The sequence below is a fragment of the Oncorhynchus mykiss genome, chromosome 30 (genome assembly GCF_013265735.2).
Source record: "Oncorhynchus mykiss isolate Arlee chromosome 30, USDA_OmykA_1.1, whole genome shotgun sequence".
NCBI classification, from domain to species: domain Eukaryota; kingdom Metazoa; phylum Chordata; class Actinopteri; order Salmoniformes; family Salmonidae; genus Oncorhynchus; species Oncorhynchus mykiss.
Window position 1 is genome coordinate 12969981 of NC_050570.1, and position 23158 is coordinate 12993138.

Consider the following 23158-nt stretch of genomic DNA (forward strand, 5'->3'; position numbering starts at 1 on the left):
CATAATCCTTATATTAATTGGTCTAGTAATTCTATCCTCTCCTGGAACGTCTCTTGTCATGTGAAATGTTTAATGTCTGCTATCCCTCCTGTTTCCTCTGTCTCTTCTTCACAGGAGGAGCCTGGTGATTTGACAGGGGTGCCGGAGGAATATCACGATCTGCGCACGGTGTTCAGTCGGTCCAGGGCCAATTCTCTTCCTCCACACCGGTCGTATGATTGTAGTATTGATCTCCTTCCGGGAACCACTCCCCCCCGGGGTAGACTATACTCTCTGTCGGCTCCCGAACGTAAGGCTCTCGAAGATTATTTGTCTGTAGCTCTTGACGCCGGTACCATAGTCCCCTCCTCCTCTCCCGCCGGAGCGGGGGTTTTTTTTGTCAAGAAGAAGGACGGGTCTCTGCGCCCCTGCATAGATTATCGAGGGCTGAATGACATAACAGTGAAGAATCGTTATCCGCTTCCTCTTATGTCTTCAGCCTTCGAGATCCTGCAGGGAGCCAGGTTTTTCACTAAGTTGGACCTTCGTAACGCTTACCATCTCGTGCGCATCAGGGAGGGGGACGAGTGGAAGACGGCGTTTAACACTCCGTTAGGGCACTTTGAATACCGGGTTCTTCCTTTCGGCCTCGCTAACGCTCCAGCTGTCTTTCAGGCATTAGTCAATGATGTCCTGAGAGACATGCTGAACATCTTTGTCTTCGTTTACCTTGACGATATCCTGATTTTTTCACCGTCACTCCAGATTCATGTTCAGCACGTTCGACGTGTCCTCCAGCGCCTTTTAGAGAATTGTCTTTTTGTGAAGGCTGAGAAGTGCACTTTTCATGCCTCCTCCGTCACATTTCTCGGTTCTGTTATTTCCGCTGAGGGCATTAAGATGGATCCCGCTAAGGTCCAAGCTGTCATTGATTGGCCCGTCCCTAAGTCACGCGTCGAGCTGCAGCGCTTTCTCGGCTTCGCGAACTTCTATCGTCGTTTCATCCGTAATTTCGGTCAGGTGGCAGCTCCTCTCACAGCCCTTACTTCTGTCAAGACGTGCTTTAAGTGGTCCGTTTCCGCCCAGGGAGCTTTTGATCTCCTCAAGAATCGTTTTACATCCGCACCTATCCTTGTTACACCTGACGTCTCTAGACAGTTCGTTGTCGAGGTTGACGCGTCAGAGGTGGGCGTGGGAGCCATTCTTTCTCAGCGCTCCCTCTCTGACGACAAGGTCCACCCTTGCGCGTATTTTTCTCATCGCCTGTCGCCGTCGGAACGTAACTATGATGTGGGAAACCGCGAACTGCTCGCCATCCGCTTAGCCCTAGGCGAATGGCGACAGTGGTTGGAGGGGGCGACCGTTCCTTTTGTCGTTTGGACTGACCATAGGAACCTTGAGTACATCCGTTCTGCCAAACGACTTAATGCGCGTCAGGCTCGTTGGGCGCTGTTTTTCGCTCGTTTCGAGTTCGTGATTTCTTATCGTCCGGGCTCTAAGAACACCAAGCCTGATGCTTTATCTCGTCTCTTCAGTTCTTCAGTAGCCTCCACTGACCCCGAGGGGATTCTCCCTGAGGGGCGTGTTGTCGGGTTGACTGTCTGGGGAATTGAGAGGCAGGTAAAGCAAGCACTCACTCACACTCCGTCGCCGCGCGCTTGTCCTAGGAACCTTCTTTTCGTTCCCGTTCCTACTCGTCTGGCCGTTCTTCAGTGGGCTCACTCTGCCAAGTTAGCCGGCCACCCTGGCGTTCGGGGTACGCTTGCTTCCATTCGCCAGCGTTTTTGGTGGCCCACCCGGGAGCATGACACGCGTCGTTTCGTGGCTGCTTGTTCGGTCTGCGCGCAGACTAAGTCCGGTAACTCCCCTCCTGCCGGCCGTCTCAGGCCACTTCCCATTCCCTCTCGACCGTGGTCCCACATCGCCTTAGATTTTATCACCGGACTGCCTTCGTCAGCGGGGAAGACTGTTATTCTTACGGTTGTCGATAGGTTCTCTAAGGCGGCTCATTTTATTCCCCTTGCTAAGCTTCCTTCTGCTAAAGAGACGGCACAAGTCATCATCGAGAATGTTTTCAGAATTCATGGCCTTCCGTCAGACGTCGTTTCGGACAGGGGTCCGCAATTCACGTCTCAATTTTGGAGGGAGTTTTGCCGTTTGATTGGGGCTTCCGTCAGTCTCTCTTCCGGCTTTCACCCCCAGTCTAACGGTCAAGCAGAACGGGCCAATCAGACTATTGGTCGCATCTTACGCAGTCTTTCTTTTCGCAACCCTGCGTCTTGGTCAGAACAGCTCCCCTGGGCAGAATACGCCCACAACTCGCTTCCTTCGTCTGCGACCGGGCTATCTCCTTTTCAGAGTAGCCTCGGGTACCAGCCTCCGCTGTTCTCATCTCAGTTCGCCGAGTCCAGCGTCCCCTCCGCTCAGGCTTTTGTCCAACGTTGCGAGCGCACCTGGAAGAGGGTCAGGTCTGCACTTTGCCGTTAAAGGGCGCAGACTGTGAGAGCTGCTAATAAGCGTAGAACTAAGAGTCCTAGATATTGTCGCGGTCAGAGAGTTTGGCTCTCCACTCAGAACCTTCCCCTTAAGACAGCTTCTCGCAAGTTGACCCCGCGGTTCATTGGTCCGTTCCGTATTTCTCTGATCATTAATCCTGTCGCAGTGCGACTTCTTCTTCCGCGATATCTTCGTCGCGTCCACCCGGTCTTCCATGTCTCCTGTGTTAAGCCCGTTCTTCGCGCCCCCGCTCGTCTTCCCCCCCCCCCCCCCCCCCCCCCCATCCTTGTCGAGGGCGCACCTATCTACAGGGTCCGTAAGATTTTGGACATGCGTCCTCGGGGCCGTGGTCACCAGTACCTAGTGGATTGGGAGGGGTACGGTCCTGAGGAGAGGAGTTGGGTTCCCTCTCGGGACGTGCTGGACCGTTCGCTGATCGATGATTTCCTCCGTTGCCGCCAGGTTTCCTCCTCGAGTGCGCCAGGAGGCGCTCGGTGAGTGGGGGGGTACTGTCATGTATTGTCATGTTGTGTCCTGTTCCTGTTCTTTCTCTTCACCCTGTCTCCCTCTGCTGGTCGTATTAGGTTACCTTTTCTTCCCCTCTTTCCCCCAGCTGTTCCTTGTCTTCTTTAACTACCTCGTTCACCCCTTTTCCCACCTGTTCCCTTTTTCCCTCTGATTAGGTCTCTATATCTCTCTCTGTTTCTGCTTCTGTCTTTGTCGGATTCTCGTTTGTGTTACTCATGCCTGAACCAGACTATCGTCGTGTTTGCTGCAACCTTGTCCTGTCCTGTCGGAATCTGCCTGTTCATCTAACCTTGTCCTGTCCTGTCGGAATCGGCCTGTCCATCTGAGCCTACGTGTGTTTCATCATTAAAGAAACTCTGTTTTGTTAATTCGCTTTTGGGTCCTCATTCACGCACCTGACAGAATCAACTGTAGGAGACAATCCTGGCGCTTGCTGGACTTTCTTGGGTGCCCTGAAGCCTTCCTCACAACAATTGAACTGCTCTCCTTGAAGTCTTTTATTTTATTAATTTTTTATTTCACCTTTATTTAACCAGGTAGGCTAGTTGAGAACAAGTTTGCAACTGCGACCTGGCCAAGATAAAGCGTAGCAAATTGACACATACAACAACACAGAGTTACACATTTCCGGTCACAACTTGCAGACTTGTTTACGTGTTGCTGTGCGTTTTGTTGCCAACCTTACTTTGCTACCTGACAACTTTACGGTTTTTACTTTTTACTTACCGTTTATATTTTGGGTTTTTCCCTCACTTAACTTTTTTTCATTCAACTTTTTCACTCCGGACGCTTTATCTGGACATGGTTCATCAGGATCTCCAACAGCCGAAGCTAAGTAGTAACATTAACATGATGCCTTCTAACTGCAGTCGCTGTACTCATAATATACAGGAGAACGATCGCCTTACGGCGAGGATAGCTGTGCTACAAGTCCAGATTCAGACGCAATCGCTAGGGAAGGGTAATTTGAGTGTAGGAAAGGATGAAACAGTGTCTGCGCCACCAGTAAGTACAGAGTAGAGCCTTCTCTTGTCTCTACTCCTCCCGTTACGGGGTCTGAGACGCCGAAGCGTCCCACCATTAGCTCTGACAAATTGAAAACTCTAGTCATTGGCGACTCCATTACCCACAGTATTAGACTTAAAACGAATCATCCAGCGATCATCCACTGTTTACCAGGGGGCAGGGCTACCGACGTTAAGGCTAATCTGAAGATGGTGCTGGCTAAAGCTAAAACTGGCGAGTGTAGAGAGTATAGAGATATTGTTATCCACGTCGGCACCAACAATGTTAAGATGAAACAGTCAGAGGTCATCAAGCGCAACATAGATTCAGCGTGTAAATCAGCTAGAAAGATGTGTCGGCATCGAGTAATTGTCTCTGGCCCCCTCCCAGTTAGGGGGAGTTATCAGCTCTACAGCAGAGTCTCACAACTCAATCGCTGGTTGAAAACTGTTTTCTGCCCCTCCCAACAGATAGAATTTTTAGATAATTGGCCCTCTTTCTGGGACTCACCCACAAACAGGACCAATCCTGGCCTGCTGAGGAGTGACGGACTCCATCCTAGCTGGACGGGTGCTCTCATCTTATCTATGAACATAGACAGGGCTCTAACTCCTCTAGCTCCACAATGAGATCGCCTGCAGCCTGACCTGCACCCTGTTAGCCACCCTGCCAGCTTAGTGGAGTCTGCCATTAGCATAGTCAGAGTAGTCAGCTCAGCTATCCCCATTGAGACCGTGTGTGTGCATCAATCTAGGTTGCGTAAAACTAAACATGGCGGTGTTCGCATTAGCAATCTCACTGGAATAAAGACCTCCTCCATTCCTGTCATTACTGAAAGAGATTGTGATCTCTCACATCTCAAAATAGGGCTACTTAATGTTAGATCCCTCACTTCCAAGGCAGTTAGTTATAGTCAATGAACCAATCACTGATCAAAATCTTGTGATTGGCCTGACTGAAACATGGCTTAAGCCTGATAAATTTACTGTGTTAAATGAGGCCTCTCCTCCTGGTTACACTAGTGACCATATCCCTGCGCATCCCGCAAAGGCTTAGGTGTTGCTAACATTTACGATAGCAAATTTCAATTTTCAAAAAATGACTGCGTTTTCATATTTTGAGCTTCTTGTCATGAAATCTATACAGCCTACTCAATCACTTTTTAGAGCTTCTGTTCACCCTAGATGAAGTCGCACCCCTAAAAACAAAAAACATTTGTCATAAGAAACTAGCTCCCTGATATACAGAAAATACCAGAGCCCTGAAGCAAGCTTCCAGAAAATTGGAACGGAAATGACGCTACACCAAACTGGAAGTCTTCCGACTAGCTAGACAGTACAGAAGAGCCCTCACTGCTGCTCGATCATCCTATTTTTCCAACTTAATTAAGGAGAATAAGAACAATCCAAAATGTATTTTTGATGCTGTCGCAAAGCTAACTAAAAAGCAGTATTCCCCAAGAGAGGATGCCTTTCACTTCAGCAGTGATAAATTCATAAACTTTGAGGAAAAGATCATGATCACTAGAAAGCAAATTACAGACTCCTCTTTAAATCTCAGTTGTCCTGAGTCTGCACAACACTGCCAGGACCTAGGATTAAGGGAGACATCCAAGTTTTTTAATGCTATCTCTTTTGACACATTGATGAAAATTGTCTTGGCCTCTAAACCTTCAATCTGCATACTGGACCCTATTCCAACTAAACTACTGAAAGAGCTGCTTCCTGTGCTTGGCCCTCCTATGTTGAAAATAATAAACAGCTCCCTATCCACGGATGTGTACCAAACTCACTAAAAGTGGCAATAACAAAGCCTCTCTTGAAAAAGCCAAACCTTGACCCAGAAAATATAAAAAAACTAATCTGCCTCTATCGAATCTCCCATTCCTCTCAAAAATGTTAGAAAAAGCTATTGCGCAGCAACTCACTGCCTTCCTGAAGACAATCAATGTATACGAAACACTTCAGTCTGGTTTTTGATCAAAGCACTGAGACTGCACTCGTGAAGGTGGTAAATGACCTTTTAATGGCGTCAGACCAAGGCTCTGCATCTGTCCTCGTGCTCCGAGACCTTAGTGCTGCTTTTGATACCATCGATCAGCACATTCTTTTGGAGAGATCTGGCCTGATTTAGATCTTATCTGTCAGAAAGATATCAGTTTGTCTCTGTGGATGGTTTGTCTTCTGACAAATCAACTGTACATTTCAGTGTTCCTCAAGGTTCCGTTTCAGGACCACTATTGTTTTCACTATACATTTTATCTCTTGGTGGGGTCATTCGGAAACCTAATGTTAACTTTCACTGCTATGCGGACGATACACAGCTTTACATTTCGATGAAACATGGTGAAGCCCCAAAATTGCCCTCCCTGGAAGCCTGTGTTTCAGACATGAGGAAGTGGATGGCGGCAATTTTTAAAACTTTTAAACTCAGACAAAAGAGATATGCTGTCTGTTTCTAGGTCCCAAGAAACAGATCTTCTGTTGGATGTGACAATTCATCTTGATGGTTGTACAGTCATCTCAAATAAAACTGTGAAGGACCTCTGCGTTACTCTGGACCCTGATCTCTCTTTTGACGAACATATCAATAATATTTCAAGGACAGCTTTTTTGCAACTTCGTAAAACATTTCAAAAATCTGAAACTTTCTGTCCAACAATTATGCAATTTTTTAAAATCCATGCTTTTGTCACTTCTAGATTAGACTATGGCAATGCCCTACTTTACGGCTACCCATAAAAAAGCACAAAATAAACTTCAGTTAGTGCTAAACACAGCTGCTAGAATCTTCACTAGAACCCCAAAAATTTGATCATATTACTCCAGTGCTAGCCTCTCTACACTGGATTCCTGTTAAGGCTCGGGCTGATTTCAAGGTTGTCCTGCTAGCCTACAAAGCATTACATGGGCTTGCTCCTACCTATCTTTCCGATTTGGTCTTGTCGTACATACCTACACGTACGCTATGGTCACGAGACGCAGAACTCCTTAATGTCCCTAGAATTTCTAAGAAAACAGCTGGAGGCAGGGCTTTCTCCTACAGAGCTCAATTTTTATGGAATGGTCTGCCTAGCCATGTGAGACTTGCAGACTCGGTCTCGACCTTTAAGTCTTTATTGAAGACTCATCTCTTAAGTAGGTCCTATGATTGAGTGTAGTCTGGTCCAGGGGTGTGAAGGTGAACGGAAAGGCACTGGAGCAATGAACTGCCCTTGCTGTCTCTGCCTGGCCGGTCTGCCTGGCTGGTTCCCCTCTCTCCACTGGGATTCTCTGCCTCTAACCCTATTACAGGGGCTGAGTCACTGGCTTTCTGGTGCTCTTCCATGCTGTCCCTAGGAGGGGTGTGTCACTTGAGTGGGTTGAGTCACTGACGTGATCTTTCTGTCCGGGTTAGCGCCTACCTCGGTTTTGTGGTGGAGATCTTCGGGGGCTATACTTGGGCTTGTTTCAGGGTAGTAGGTTGGTGGTTGAAGATATCCCTCTAGTGGTGTGGGGGCTGTGCTTTGGCAAAGTGGGTGGGGTTATATCCTGCCTGTTTGGCCCTGTCCGGGGGTATCGTCATACAGGGTCACAGTGTCTCCCGATCCCTCCTGTCTCAGCCTCCAGTATTTATGTTGCAATAGTTTATGTGTTGGGGGCTAGGGTAAGTCTGTTATATCTGGAGTATTTATCCTGTCTTATCCTGTGTGCATTTAAGTATGCTCGCTCTAATTCTCTCTCTCTATCTCTTCTCTTGGAGGGCCTGAGCCCTAGGACCATGCCTCAGGACTACCTGGCTTGATGACTCCTTGCTGTCCCCAGTCCACCTGGTCATGCTGCTGCTCCAGTTTCAAATGTTCTGCCTGCGGCTTTGGAACCCTTGCCTATCACTGGATGTGCTACCTTGTCCCGGACCTGCTGTTTTGGACTCTCTCTCTACCGCACCTGCTGTCTCCAACTCTGAATGATTGGCTATGAAAAGCCAACAGACATTTAGTCCTGAGGTGCTGACCTGTTGCACCCTCTACAACCACTGTTATTATTATTATTATTATTATCTGACCCTGCTGGTCATCTATGAACGTTTTAACATCTTGGCCATGTTCTGTTATAATCTCCACCCGGCACAACCTGAAGAGGACTGGCCACACCTTAGAGCCTGGTTCCTCTCTAGGTTTCTTCCTAGGTTCCGGCCTTTCTAGGGAGTTTTTCCTAGCCACCGTGCTTCTACATCTGCATTGCTTGCTGTCTGGGGTTTTAGGCTGGGTTTCTGTACAGCACTTTGTGACATCGGCTGATGTAAAAAGGGCTTTATAAATACATTTGATTGATAATAGGGATCCATAATAAATACACATTTTATTTAACTAGGCAAATCAGATAAGAACACAGTCTTATTTTCAACTGCCTGTTCAGGGGCAGAACGACAGATTTGTACCTTGTACCTTGGTTTGAACTTGCAACCTTCCGGTTACTAGTCCAACGCTCTAACCACTAGGCTACCCTGCCATCCTGTGTACTGTCATTGGGAGTAGGCTGGGTGATATACGTATACTATTTTAAGGTATACTGGAATGGATCCACATACCGGTATGGATTTTTATAATAGCGTTTATTACAATATATTTTGATACAGTGCTAAATAAATGAAAAGTTCTACAAATTGGACTACTTAACTGTTAACTTTATCCTAGTTTGGTTGACTATAAAACAATCAATCAGAATGGAGAAATAATGAGTGAGTGTCAGGTCTTACCTCCAGGGGGTATTTGACCCCACTGAGACTGTGCTCGGAGCCCTCTGAGGAAGCCTTACAGAGGCCCCAGTGGAAGGTGATTCTCCCCACCTTAAACCTGCCCCTCAGCCCCCCTCCACTCACATAGAAGTCCCCCTCTGGGTTCACCGCCACTGGAGAGAACACACACAGAGCATTATTTGAACCCATTAACCAATATACACATACACCCACACATAGTATATTGATGCGGCCTGAAGCCTGCCAATGGAGAACACACGTGTACATGCACATACGCGCACATTCACACACATATTTACATTCACAGCATGAGGGTATTATATTTCATGCCAATGTCATACCAAGAAAGGGAAAAACACCTTCAATCATCTCCCCACCAGAACCAAGTAATTGCACCATCAGTTTAAAAAGTGCCATAAGTATACACTATAACAACAGTGCTCAATATTTGTATGTATTATAATTAGACTGTAATTAAGACCCAGACCACCAGGCTCAGAGACAGGCAGTGTGGCTACTGAATAGCTAGCTGACTTAATGGCTGATTATTTTATTGTATTACTTCAGCTTTTCAGTTTCATTACTGGCTGGTTTTATGATGAGACTTCTGGTGACCTGAGAGCTCATACCGGTCTTGCCGTCATTCTTGATGGTGGTCCTATCAGACATCGCCTCCTCCCAGCCCTCAAACTCCAGCTTTTGGAACTGAACTTTGACCTGTGTCAGCTCCTCCTCGATGTTGATGGGCGACTGTCTAGCATTGCTGCATGATGGGTACTTGTTGGCCCAGTTGTTTTGGTTTAGAGTCCCTGCCGGGAGAGAGTTGAAATGTGTTTAATGCATAGTAGAAACATATTTGGTGGTGCCTCAGCTATATGAACTTGCCCAAAACAAGTACATATGCAGTTATCCATTACAAAACACAACCGATTTGTTTTCCCTTTTTCGGTAGTTTACTCGGGTTTCTTCCTCTCTAATCACGCACTAACTGGTTGCAGGTGTGCTCCTGTGGGGGAGCTAATGAGCTAATCACCTTCAGGTGTGTCTGCTTTGATGGGATTTCACTGGGGTGATAGAGGGTAGTGCCCACTGCCCATAGACTGTTCACTCTGCTGTTGCAGTCTGGACCCAACAGTACCCTGAACAGCTTCTGCAAGCAATAAGAATGCTAAATAGTTAGTTAAATAGTTACCCGGACTATCTGCATTTACCCTTTGTGCACAAACTTTTTTGACCAATCACATATACCTGGTCACTTTATTCCTTGTTATATGTACATATCTACCTCAATTAACTCGTACCACTGCACATGGACTCAGTACTGGTGCCCCTTGCATATAGCCAAGTTATCGTTGCTTTTATTATTATGTTTCTATTATTTCTCTATTTTCTTGTATCTCTGCGTTGATGGGAAGGGCCCATAAGTAAGAATTTCACTGTTAGTCTACACCTGTTGTTTACAAAACAAGTGACAAATAAAATTAGATTTGAAACTTGATTTAGAACTGTGGAGTTTCTCAAGCCATTCCTGGGGGACCCACAGGGTGTGCAGATGTTGTTTTTATCCCAGCACCGATACCTGATTCAAGTTATCGTGGATTGGATGATTTGTTGTGCAGTTGAATCGAGTCCAATCCAATTATTTCAGATCAACATGAAAAGCTTAGGGGAAAGGGCTAGCGTTGATCTGGGGTTGTGCATAGCACTGATGTGCCTATTCCACATGAGAGAACAACTTCATGCAATGCCAATGTTTCATGTTAGGACTAATATGTTGGTAAATACTTAAATTAACTTTCATTCAACGTCTGCTCTTGGTTATTCTTTGCTTTGAATGTTCCAACTGGAATCAACTAAGGGGCTAGCAATATCGTCTTGAGTGTAAATCAAATTTTATTTGTCACACGTGCCGAATACAACAAGTGTAGACCTTCCCATGAAAAACTTACAAGCCCTTCACCAACAGTGCAGTTCAAGAAGATTTAAGAAAAGATTTGCCAAATAAACTAAAATAATAAAATAAAGTAAAATATAATAAAAAGTAACAATAATAGTGAGGCTGGCCTCCCGGGTGGCGCAGTGGTTAAGGGTGCTGTACTGCAGCGCCAGCTGTGCCATCAGAGTCCCTGAGTTCGCGCCCAGGCTCTGTCGTAACCGGCCGCGACCGGGAGGTCCGTGGGGCGATACACAATTGGCCTAGCGTCTTCCGGGTTAGGCAGGGATTGGTCGGTAGGGATCTCCTTGTCTCATCGCGCACCAGCGACTCCTGTGCGCGCTAGCCAAGGTTGCCAGGTGCACGGTGTAGACTCCTACACATTGGTGCGGCTGGCTTCCGGGTTGGATGCGCGCTGTGTTAAGAAGCAGTACGGCTGGTTGGGTTGTGTATCGGAGGACGCATGACATTCAGCCTTCGTCTCTCCCGAGCCCGTATGGGAGTTGTAGCAATGAGACAAGATAGTAGCTACTACAACAATTGGATACCACGAAATTGGGGAGAAAAAGGGGTCAAATAAATAAATAAATAATTATAATAAAAATATTTAAAAAATAACGAGGCTATTTACCTGTACCTGTACCAAGTCATTGTGCAGGGGTACAGGTTAGCAGAGAAAACAGTCTGACTTGGGCGACTGGAGTCTCTGACAATTTTATGGGCTTTCCTCTGACCACGCCTATTATATAGTTCCTGGATGGCAGGAAGCTTAGCCCCAGTGATGTACTAGGCCGTACGCACTACCCTCTGTAGCGCCTTACGGTCAGATGCCGAGCAGTTGCCATACCAGGCGGTGATGCAACCTGTCGGGATGCTCTCGATGGAGTATGTAAACATACTTACTGCACACACACCTTCTGAAGGGATCAGACACACACGCACACTTCATTTCTTCTACATTTTTGTCTCAGCATTGTTGGGAAGGGTCCGTAAATAAGCATTTCACTGTTAGTCTACACGTGTTAACAAAGCACATTAACAAAGCAATTTGATTTGATTTACTAGCAGCATTTTATTTCCTTTTCTAACTGAATGTACTGTAAGTCCTGGGGTCCACATACTGCAGACAACCGCCAGAGGACAATGTGGCTGAATGAGGTCATACTGGGTTCTGGGTCAGACCATTAGCATGTCAATGGCTACACACACAGCAGCAGCAGAGGGGACAGGATGCAACAGTCTATTCTTCATCATCTTTCTGTTGTGGGCAATTTAAGTTGCTGCTGGTGTGTGTGTGTGTGTGTGTGCGTGTGTGAGGGAGAGACCCTTTTCGACAAAGTATCAAATGAGGCCACACCAATACAAGTAGCGATTGCACAGTTTAAAAGCTTGTGTCACAACATTGTAGATATTTGGATGTTGGAAAAAAAATGTTATTGAACATCACATAAAAGTTTTATAGAATGCTATGTGAAAAACAAATAAATTCAAGTTATGAGAGGGAGGCTTCACACCACTCTCTCAGTTTAGTATCTTAGTTATTTTCAGATGATCTCATTGTACTCTTTTGTAGATGTCAACTACGTGTGTGTGTTTTCTATCCCTGTTGGCTCCTCTCCCTGTAGGTTTTACAGATGCTCCCAACCCCGTAGCTGCAACCCTTCTAATTTAGTGTACCATGGGCGCACAACCCATGTGGAATTCCTGGGGTCCGGCAACATTTGGAACTGCCAATATGCGGCCAACAAGGCTAATGCCAGTTAACAACCTTCAAACTTCTAGCAGAGACATAAAATGGTATTCACGAGTCCTTCAGACTAAGGGGAATGGCTCACCACTCATCATACTAGGCAACTTCAACCTCCCGATGTCTGCCTTTGATTAATTTCGTTCCACCTCTTTCTTTCCATTCCTTTTCTCTTTTGACCTCACTCTTTCCCAGTCCCCTCCCACTCACAATGCAGGCAAAGCACTTGACCTCATCTTTAATAGAGGCTGTTCACCTACTAATCTCACTGCAACCACCACCCCCCAGGTCTCTAATCACTACTTTGTTTATTCTTCTCTCTGTCTCTCCTCCAAGCCTACCCACTCAGCCCCTACCCAGCTGCCTCTTCGACCCTCCTCTCCTCCCTTTCCACATCCCTTGACTCTCACTGTCCCCTTTCCTCATGGAAGGCTCAACCCTCCCCTCGCTCCGTGACTCTCACTGTCCCCTTTCCTCATAGCAGGCTCAACCCTCCTCTCGCTCCGTGACTCTCACTGTCCCCTTTCCTCATCGCAGGCTCAACCCTCCCCTCGCTCCGTGGCTGAGTTACTCACTATCTGCTCACAGAGCAGGGCTGCGGGCAGCTGAGCGGCAATGGAGCAAAATTTAATTTCCAGAGGGCCTATTTAGTAATTTAGTATTTATTAGGATCCCCAATTAGATTACTCTTCCTGGGGTCCAAACAGGAAACAACACAACCAATAAAATACATAAATAGCACCACATTTACATTAGAATTGAGCCATTCAGCAGACAACAGCCAGTGCATTCATCTTAAGATAGCCAGGCGAGACAACCACATATCACAATCGTATCCTAACCAAACATCACATACATAACAGTACATAATACAATCCAAAATGCATAAAAATGTCTGTGTGTCTCCACAGTCCCTAAGACATTCTTTAATCAGTTTTTTAATTGAGTTACTTGGGGTGGCAGAGTGTCCTATTTAGTCATGGCTTTATTTAATACTGTGTTTCCCTGCCTCTGTTCTGGACAAGGGGACTGTGAAGAGACCTCTTGTTGCATGTCTTGTGTGATAATGACGCATGTCCAAACTGTGTGCCAACTGCTTGAACAGACAGTTCGGTACCTTCAACACAAACACCTCACACAAAGACCAATAGTGATGCAGTCAATCTCTTCTCAAATTTGAGGAGAGACTGACATGCAAGTCATTAACACTCACCCTCCGTGTACTGTACATCTAAGTGCAACGTGTGTTGCTCTATTTTGGATCAACTGCAATTTTCCTACGTCCTTTGTCACACATGACCACACACCTGGACAGTAGTTCAGGTGCGACAAAACTAGGGCCTGTAGGACCTGTCTGGTTGACTGAGATATCACAAAAGCAGAGCAACGCTTTATCATGGGCAGACCTCTTACCATTTTAGTAGCCAATGAGTTTATATGTGTAGACCATTATAGTTTGCTATCTAGGGTGACACCCAGCGGTTTAGTCTCTTCAACATGTTCAATAGATAGATTGTAGATTGCTAGAGTATGGAGACGTAATTTATAGATCGGCAGGTAAGGGTGCTCTCGAGCGGCTAGATGTTCTTCACCATTTGGCCATCAGCTTTGCCACCAATGCTCCTTATAGGACACGTCACTGGACTCTATACTCTTCGGTAAACTGGTGATCTCTGTATACCCTCTGTATACCTGCTTATTTATAAAACCATCTTAGGCTTCACTCCCCCGTATCTGAGATATCTACTGCAGCTCTCATCCTCCACATACAACACCCGTTCTGCCAGTCACATTCTGTTAAAGGTCCCCAAAGTGCGCACATCCCTGGGTTGCTCCTCTTTCCAGTTTCCTGTGGAACGAGCTGCAACAAACACTCAAACTCGACAGTTTATCTCAATCTCTTCATTCAAAGACTCAATCATGGACACTCTTACTGACAGTTGTGGCTGCTTTACGTGATACATGGTTGTATCTACCTTCTTACCCTTTGTGCTGTTGTCTGTGCCCAATAATATTTGTACCCTGTTTTGTGCTGCTACCATGTTGTGTTGCCACCATGTTGTTGTCATGTTGTGTTGCCATGTGTTGCTGCCATGCTATGTTGTTGTCTTAGGTCTCTCTTTTTTTATTTTTTTATTACAAAAAAGACAAGGAATGTGTAACATTAAAGTATTAGAACATGAAGGACAAACAATACAGCATCAAGACACTATCAAACATGTATCAGTCTTTCCGCAACAGAGCCATCCTTGTGTGTGAGGGTGCGTGTGCATGATAGTGATATAAAATACATGTCATAGTTTCCTTTTTCATGACCACAATCTTGTGAAACTCGAACCCTCCAAGATCCCCCCCACAGTTCCCCAATAGCTATCCCTCAACCATTCAAGACCCCTCCCACAATCCCCCCCCCCCCACCCCCAATAACCCCCCCAATGCACCAACAACCAAGAGAATGAACTAAAGAGAAAAAAGGAAAAGACAGAAGAAAACAGCAAACAACAATGCAATTTTTAAAAAGTTTTATAATACATTTAAAACAAAGGACATCAAGGACAACTGAAATCATAACAGCAATGCCAACTGTATATGTTTGTGTGCATGTCTGGCACTATTACATGTATGTGTGTGTTCTTGGGTCTCTCTTTATGTAGTGCTGTGTTGTCTCTGTTGTGGTGATGTGTGTTTTGTCCTATATTTTTATTTGATTTATTTTTAATCCCAGCCCCTGTCCCCACAGGAGGCCTTTTGGTAGGCCGTCATTGTAAATAAGAATGTGTTAACTGACTTGCCTAGTTAAATAAAGGTTAAATAAACATTTTAAATACATAAAAAGACACGTTATTCAATAATAGATCCAGATAAGGTGTAGGGTTGAGTGAGGGACCCAAAAATGATGCTATTAGTTTGAGATATTTAGCACCAGACTATTGCTAGTTACCCATTCTAAAACTGACTGCAGCCGACGTGTAAACTGTTGAGTCGTCAGTGTGTATGGATACACAGTCTTTATTAAAGGTCAGTCAAAGGTCATTAGTAAAACACAGAAAACAATAATGGTCCAAGCTGGCTACCCTGTGGTGCATCACACCGAATTTGTATAAGTGAGGCTTCCATTAAAGAAAACCCTTTGTGTTCTATTGGTAAGGTAACTGTCCATGATATCGCAGAGGATGTTAATCCATAACATCAAAGTTTTTCACACAAAGTTTTTCACTTAATATGTTATGATCAATGACATTAAAAGCTGCACTCATGTCTAACAAAACAGCTCCCACAATCTTCTTATCAATTTCTTTCAGCCAATCATTAGTAATTTGTGTCAGTCCCAAGCATGTTGAGAGTCTGAACGTCTGTTAATTTGTTCTGCAATTTCATTACGCTTTTTTGCAGATGTTTACTGACACAGGCCATATTCAACCGGTGTTGTACACATTTGCTTAAGACATGTAGCTAGCTAGCTAGGTAAACAATGTGTAAGATCACACACGTCATGTAACGTTAGCTACCGAGCCAGCCAGCTAACATTAGCTAGTTAAACAATAATGAACAGTGCCAAATCATGCCGTTACTACCCTGCATGATGATGCTGGAAGCTAACCAACCAGGTTCAATGTTAGCTAGCTAACATTAGGCTCTAACTAGCAAAGCAAACAGCTCTGGGATACAACTAATAATGTCAGCTAGGGAGCCAGTCAGCTAACGTTAGATAGCTAGCAGTACACTTTAGCTTGAAATGAAACCACATTGTCAAAATCAGAAATATGTTTATATCTGAAAATGTAGCTAGCTAATGCTACCTGCTAGCTAATGCTATCTTACCTGTATACATAATCATGCATGTCTCCCTGTCACGGATGCCATGCCACGGTTTCCCTTAGTTTGAAGATATAATCCGGAGACAGGTGTTTTCGCCATCATACTCTAATTCCATTGATTTAAAAAATAACTACAAAAAAAATTAAAAATTCAAATGGCTCTCTCTTGTGACTTAAAAAAAAAAACTGGTCACAAATAAGTAAATGATATCAATGAGAGAATTGTCAGATTAAATCTAAATTAGCAGTACAGAAGGCACTCTTTTGCTAAGTGCTCGAGGAAGTCTCAAGGTTTTGCTCGCCTGAGGTAGAGTACCTCATGATAAGCTGTAGACAACACTATTTACCAAGATAGTTTATCTATATTTTTCGTAGCTGTCTATTTACAACCACAAACCGATGCTGGCACTAAGATTGCACTCAACGAGCTGTATAAGACCAACAACAAAAAACCAAGAGAATGCTCACCCAGAAGCAGCACTCCTAGTGGCCAGGGACTTTAATGCAGAATAACTTAAATCCATTTTACCTAATTTCTACCAGCATGTTACATGTGCAACCAGTGGAAAAAAAACTGAAGACCACCTTTACTCCACACACAGAAATGCGTACAAAGCTCTCCCTTGCCCTCCATTTGGCACATCTGACCACAATTCTATCCACCTGATTACAAACAAAAACTAAAGCAGAAAGTACCACTCAATATGGAACTGGTCAGATGAGGTGGGTGCTAAGATACAGGACTGTTTTGCTAGCACAGACTGGAATATGTTCCGAGATTCATCAGCTGCCATTGAGGAATATACCACATCACTCAACGGCTTCATCAATAGGTGCATTGATGACATCGTCCCCACAGTGACTGTACGTACATATCCCAACCAGAAGCCATGGATTACAGGCAACATCCGCGCTGAGCTAAAGACTAGAGCTGCAGCTTTCAAGGAGCGAGACACTCATAAGGATGCTTACAAGAAATCCCGCTACGACCTCCGACGAGCCATCAAACAGACAAACCGTCAATACAGGATTAAGATCGAATCCTACTACCCCGGCTCTGACGCAAACGATCATGGATTACAAAGGGAAACCCAGCCGCGAGCTGCCCAGTGATGCAAACCTACCAGACACGCTAAATGCCTTCTGTGATCGCTTCAAGGCAAGTAAAGCTGAGCCATGCATGAGAGGACTAGCTTTTCCAGATGACTATGTGATCACGCTCCCCTTAGCCGATGTAAGACCTTTAAACAGGTTAACATTCAGGCGGATTACCAGGACGCGTACTCAGAGCATGCGCTGACCAGCTGGCAAGTGTCTTCACTGACATTTTCAACCTCTCCCTGATCCAGTCTGTAAAACCTACATGTTTCAAGTAGACCACCATAGTCCCTGTACCCAAGAACGCAAAGTTCACCTGCCTAAATGACTATCGCCGCATAGCACTCACATCTGTAGGCATGAAATGTATTGAAAGGCTGGTCATGGCTCACAACACCATCATCCCATACCCACTTCAATTTGCATACCGCCCCAACAGATCCACAGATGACGCCATCTCTATTCCACTCCTCACTTACCTCTCCCATCTGGACAAGAGGAACGCCTATGTGAGAATGTTGTTCATTATCTACAGCTCAGCATTCAACACCATAGTGCTGAACGCTACAAATATTAAATAGTAAAGCTTTAAACCTTTCACTCATACATAAATTATACTTAAACCCAAAATGGTTCTCCAGTAGATTAAGAAATGGCCTTTTTGCCTTTACAACTTCTCATTTCCGACTCATTTAAAATAAAATGTTGTTTAAAGTATCACCCTTTCTTAAACAAGCCATACAAAGCTGGTTACAATTTCAGTTTTATCCTCCAGAAAAGATAGAACAAATATTACAACAAATGTTATGGTTGAACTCAAATATACTGAATAATAATTTAAAAAAACATTCTTTAAGGACAAAATGTTTAAAAATAATTATATGTGTTAATTATATTATGAATAGAAACGGAGGAGTTATGTCACATATGCAGTTATCGAAACTATATGGGAATATCTGCTCAATCCAAATTTACAACCAACTGATTGCAGCACTATCCCAAACATGGAGGAGGCAATTGGAGAAGGGAGAAGGTAGGGAACTTGTTTGCCTGCCATATATTAAAGATACAAATTGGCTCATTTGAGGACAAAAATGTTGACAGCTGCGCCATACATGTTATAAAATAAATGGGAAGAGATTTTCGATGTACCAATTCCATGGCATATGGTACAAAAAAACTACACTTTATTCAACACTTAGTTTTTCAATTTAAATTATTAGATAAACTTCTTGCCACCAACAGAATGTTATACAGTATGTATGGGGCATACAACAATCTCAGCTCTGTAGATTTTGCTGCGAAGAGACAGAATCAATAGATAATTTATTATTGTATTGCCCCTAATGTAGCTCGTTTCTGGTCACAGGTTCAGGAAGGGTTAAAGAAATCACAACATGCACTTAACATTAACGTTACAAATAGCAGCGTTGGGCGATTTGGAAAGCCATAGCCAGTCAATAAATAATAATACTCGTAGGAAAGGTTTTCATCTTTAGCTCACAATCTGTGGACACTATGCGATTAGAAAATGTTAAAAAATGATGTAAAACACAAAAAAATACATGGAAACCAAACGAGGGTGGTCTATGGTGATAGTAGGTGGGATGGGCTGAGAGTGGCTGAGGGGTGGGATTAAAGAGCTGAGGTCTATGGTGATAGTAGGTGGGATGGGCTGAGAGTGGCTGAGGGGTGGGATTAAAGAGCTGAGGTCTATGGTGATAGGTGGGATGGGCTGAGAGTGGCTGAGGGGTGGGATTAAAGAGCTGAGGTCTATGGTGATAGGTGGGATGGGCTGAGAGTGGCTGAGGGGTTGAATTAAAGAGCTGAGGTCTATGGTGATAAGTGGGATGGGCTGAGAGTGGCTGAGGGGTGGGATTAAAGAGCTGAGGTCTATGGTGATAGGTGGGATGGGCTGAGAGTGGCTGAGGGGTGGGATTAAAGAGCTGAGGTCTATGGTGATAGGTGGGATGGGCTGAGAGTGGCTGAGGGGTGGGATTAAAGAGCTGAGGTCTATGGTGATAGGTGGGATGGGCTGAGAGTGGCTGAGGGGTGGGATTAAAGAGCTGAGGTCTATGGTGATAGGTGGGATGGGCTGAGAGTGGCTGAGGGGTGGGATTAAAGAGCTGAGGTCTATGGTGATAGGTGGGATGGGCTGAGAGTGGCTGAGGGGTGGGATTAAAGAGCTGAGGTCTATGGTGATAGGTGGGATGGGCTGAGAGTGGCTGAGGGGTGGGATTAAAGAGCTGAGGTCTATGGTGATAGGTGGGATGGGCTGAGAGTGGCTGAGGGGTGGGATTAAAGAGCTGAGGTCTATGGTGATAGGTGGGATGGGCTGAGAGTGGCTGAGGGGTTGAATTAAAGAGCTGAGGTCTATGGTGATAAGTGGGATGGGCTGAGAGTGGCTGAGGGGTGGGATTAAAGAGCTGAGGTCTATGGTGATAGGTGGGATGGGCTGAGAGTGGCTGAGGGGTGGGATTAAAGAGCTGAGGTCTATGGTGATAGGTGGGATGGGCTGAGAGTGGCTGAGGGGTGGGATTAAAGAGCTGAGGTCTATGGTGATAGGTGGGATGGGCTGAGAGTGGCTGAGGGGTGGGATTAAAGAGCTGAGGTCTATGGTGATAGGTGGGATGGGCTGAGAGTGGCTGAGGGGTGGGATTAAATAGTTTATGTTTGGTAATGTATTATTGTTATGTGACTGATTTATATAAAAGTACCATGTATGCAAAATGTGCATGTAAAATGTGTATGTAAAATGTGTATGTAAAAGTTATGTATATGTAGCAAAAAAGCCATCAGACTGCCATCAGATTGTTAAAAGGCCATCACTAACATTTAGTGGCATCTGCCAACATAGACTCAATCTCTAGCAACTTTTATAATTAACATTTGGATGTAATAAATGTATGTTAATATATAATGTTTACATACTCTACATTACTAATTTCATATGAATATACTGTACTCTATACCATCTACTGCATCTTGCCTATGCCACGTGGCCATCGCTCATCCATATATTTATATGTACATATTCTCATTCATTCCTTTACACTTGTGTGTATAAGGTAGTTGTTGTGAAATTGTTAGATTACTTGTTAGATATTACTGCATGGTTGGAACTAGAAGCACAAGCATTTCACTACACTCGCATTAACATCTGCTAACCATCTGTATGTGACCAATAAAATTTGATTTGAAGATGTAAAAAAAACAAAAATATATTTGTCCTCCGAAGAGGGGGGGTGGTGGAGGGGTTAATAGTATATATATATAAAACAAAAACACCAGTGCCCTCCAAGCTCATCACTAAGCTAAGGACCCTGGGACGAAACACCTCCCTATGCAACTGGATCCTGGACTTACTTATGGGCTGCCCCCAGGCAACAACACATCCACCATGCTGACCCTCAACGTGGGGGCCCTGCAGGGGTGCGTGCTTAGTCTCGTCCTGTACTCCCTGTTCACCCACAACTGTGTGGCTACACATGACTCCAACACCCTCAACTTTGCTGACGACATGACGGTGGTAGGCCTGATCACCAACAACACCTATAGGGAGGAGGTCAGAGACCTGGCAGCGGTGCCAGGACAACATCTCCCTCAATGCCAGCAAGACAAAGGAACTGATCATGGACTACAGAAAACAGAGGGCCGAGAACGCCCCCATCACATTGACTGGGTTGTAGTGGAGTGGTTCGAGAGCTTTACGTTCCTCTGTGTCCACATCGCTAAGAATCTATCATGGTCCACACACACCAACACAGTTGTGAAGAGGGAACAACAATGCTTCTTCCCCCTCAAGAGGCTACAGCTGCACCATGTTGAGCATCTTGACTGGTTGCATCACCGCCTGGTATTCAGCCAGTATGCAGCCTTTCAAATTCGAGGAATAAAACTCATATATTGATTGCACCCTACTCAGCTGTCTCTCGTTGCCTCTTTGGTCGTTGCCTCCCTGACATATGGTGGCAGCAGTGGGATGATCAGCAGAGTAGCGGTTGCTTAGCTTAGGTTAATTTGTTTTATCTTTTTGTTTTTAAAAACAAGAGGACCAAACATTGGACCAATGCGGTACAAAGAAAAACCAGGACAGGGCTGAAGGAAGAGGGCCCATACCAGACGATCCAGGGGTGACCTCATTGGAGGAGATGGCCCTACTGTTCAGGAGCAGCCTTATGTCTTGCAGCAGGCGTAAGACATCAGGCTGGAGTGGGAGGCTGAACAACAGGAGCGACAGTGGAAGGCGATGCAACACCTTTTCAGGGTTCTGCAGCACGAGATCAAAACTATTCGACCCCTGTCCCTGACCACTCCCTATGTGGCTCTTCCAACACCAATGGCATGGACATTGGCCTAGAGGCTGCAGGCTCCCTCCACGGCTAGGCTCTGGGCCCCAATGACCTTGACCCTCATCAAAATAACCCTTACCATTCCCCATATGGCCCCAATCCAGATCCAGGTCCACGTATAGGTCCGTATCGGGTCCAAGAGCCAAGGTTAGAGCAGTTAAATGACAATGGCAACATTGAACATTATCTGGGATCTCTTTTAATGTTAGTTATTCAAGGGTCAGTGTAGCGTTCATAGGGCCATTGGACCAGCACTGTCAATGTTATTTATGCAATAGGCCTATAGATCAAAGTTTATCAAGGACAGTCGGGCAGGGGCGTGGGGGAGGGGCAGGGGCATCTTTAAGCTGGCATTGACAGTCGGGATGTGGGGTGTCCCCATCTGCTTGCCCCCCTGGCCCCATAATGCCCCCATTGTTGTGCCAGTCTCGTGTGTCAAGCAGATTCAGTTTGTTGTGACACTGAGCGAGACGAGAGGGGAGGTATGGGAGAGCTGTGTGGTAAAGAGAGCAAAAGGGAAGCAGGAGAGAGAGAGAGTTGGGAGAGGGTTAGGGGGAAGTCTAGACAGCGACAGAGAGAGCGAGAGAGGGGAGAACAGAGTGATAGAGAGGGGGAAGAAAGGATATTTTTCCTTGTCATATCTAGTGAAAGACCGCGAGATAGATGGGGAAGAAAGATAGATGATTGTGTGCCACTGTCTGAGGGGCATAGTAAATATTCATAGTAAATTCCCATGCAAAATTATACATCGCTTTTGTAGAATATGCTTTATTACTCACTCTTTGGCAACTCTGCATATAATATTATCATGTCAATATTATAAACTGTATCTACTGTAATTGAAGAGAAATACACATATTTTTACTACACATCATACAGTCTATGCTGTAATGGCTACTCGTAACCCATGTCATGTCTCATCCAAAACAGATCAGACAAGCACCGCTAGGCTCCCAACCAGGAGCTCAATGTGCCCTACTTTCCGAATATGGGTCCCAGAGACTAGCACAGGGAATTCTCCATGGCTGAAAAAAACTAAAGCAGAGTCCCTCGAGAAGAAAGTCCCAAGTGTCCCGGGGGTTGTGTGTGTCAGTAGAGGCTGCTGAGAGGAGGACAGAATAATGGCTGGAATGGAGTCAATAGAATGGTATCAACCACATCAAACACAAGGTTTCCATGTGGTTGACACCATTCCACCAAATCCATTCCAGTCATTATTAAAAGCTGTCCTCTCCTCAGCAGCCTCCACTGGTGTGTGTGTGTGTGTATGTGTGTGTGTGTGTGTGTGTGTTTTAAACTGTGTAAGAGATAGTGTATTACGACCACACCAATATGCTATCTCTTACACAGTTTAACAGTTTGTGTCACAGTATTGTGCATATTTTTTAGATGCTGTCAAAATTAGTTGAAAAGAAATTGAGGGCCATATTCTGACCTGAACTTTAGTGTCACCTCCCCATCTGAT

General features: G+C 45.1%; 1 protein-coding gene across 2 annotated transcripts in view; it reads right to left on the bottom strand.

Moving 5' to 3' along the window:
• The window catches only part of LOC110521343 (receptor-type tyrosine-protein phosphatase zeta), a 94333-nt gene that overhangs the window by 41657 nt on the left and 29518 nt on the right, over nucleotides 1-23158 (bottom strand). For both annotated transcript variants that reach the window (XM_021598843.2, XM_021598842.2), the window contains exons 3-4: nucleotides 9375-9554; nucleotides 8746-8897 (exon numbers count right to left, since the gene is read on the bottom strand). In XM_021598843.2, the coding sequence (XP_021454518.2) occupies nucleotides 8746-8897; nucleotides 9375-9554 (332 nt within the window). The remainder of the gene's footprint in view (nucleotides 1-8745; nucleotides 8898-9374; nucleotides 9555-23158) is intronic.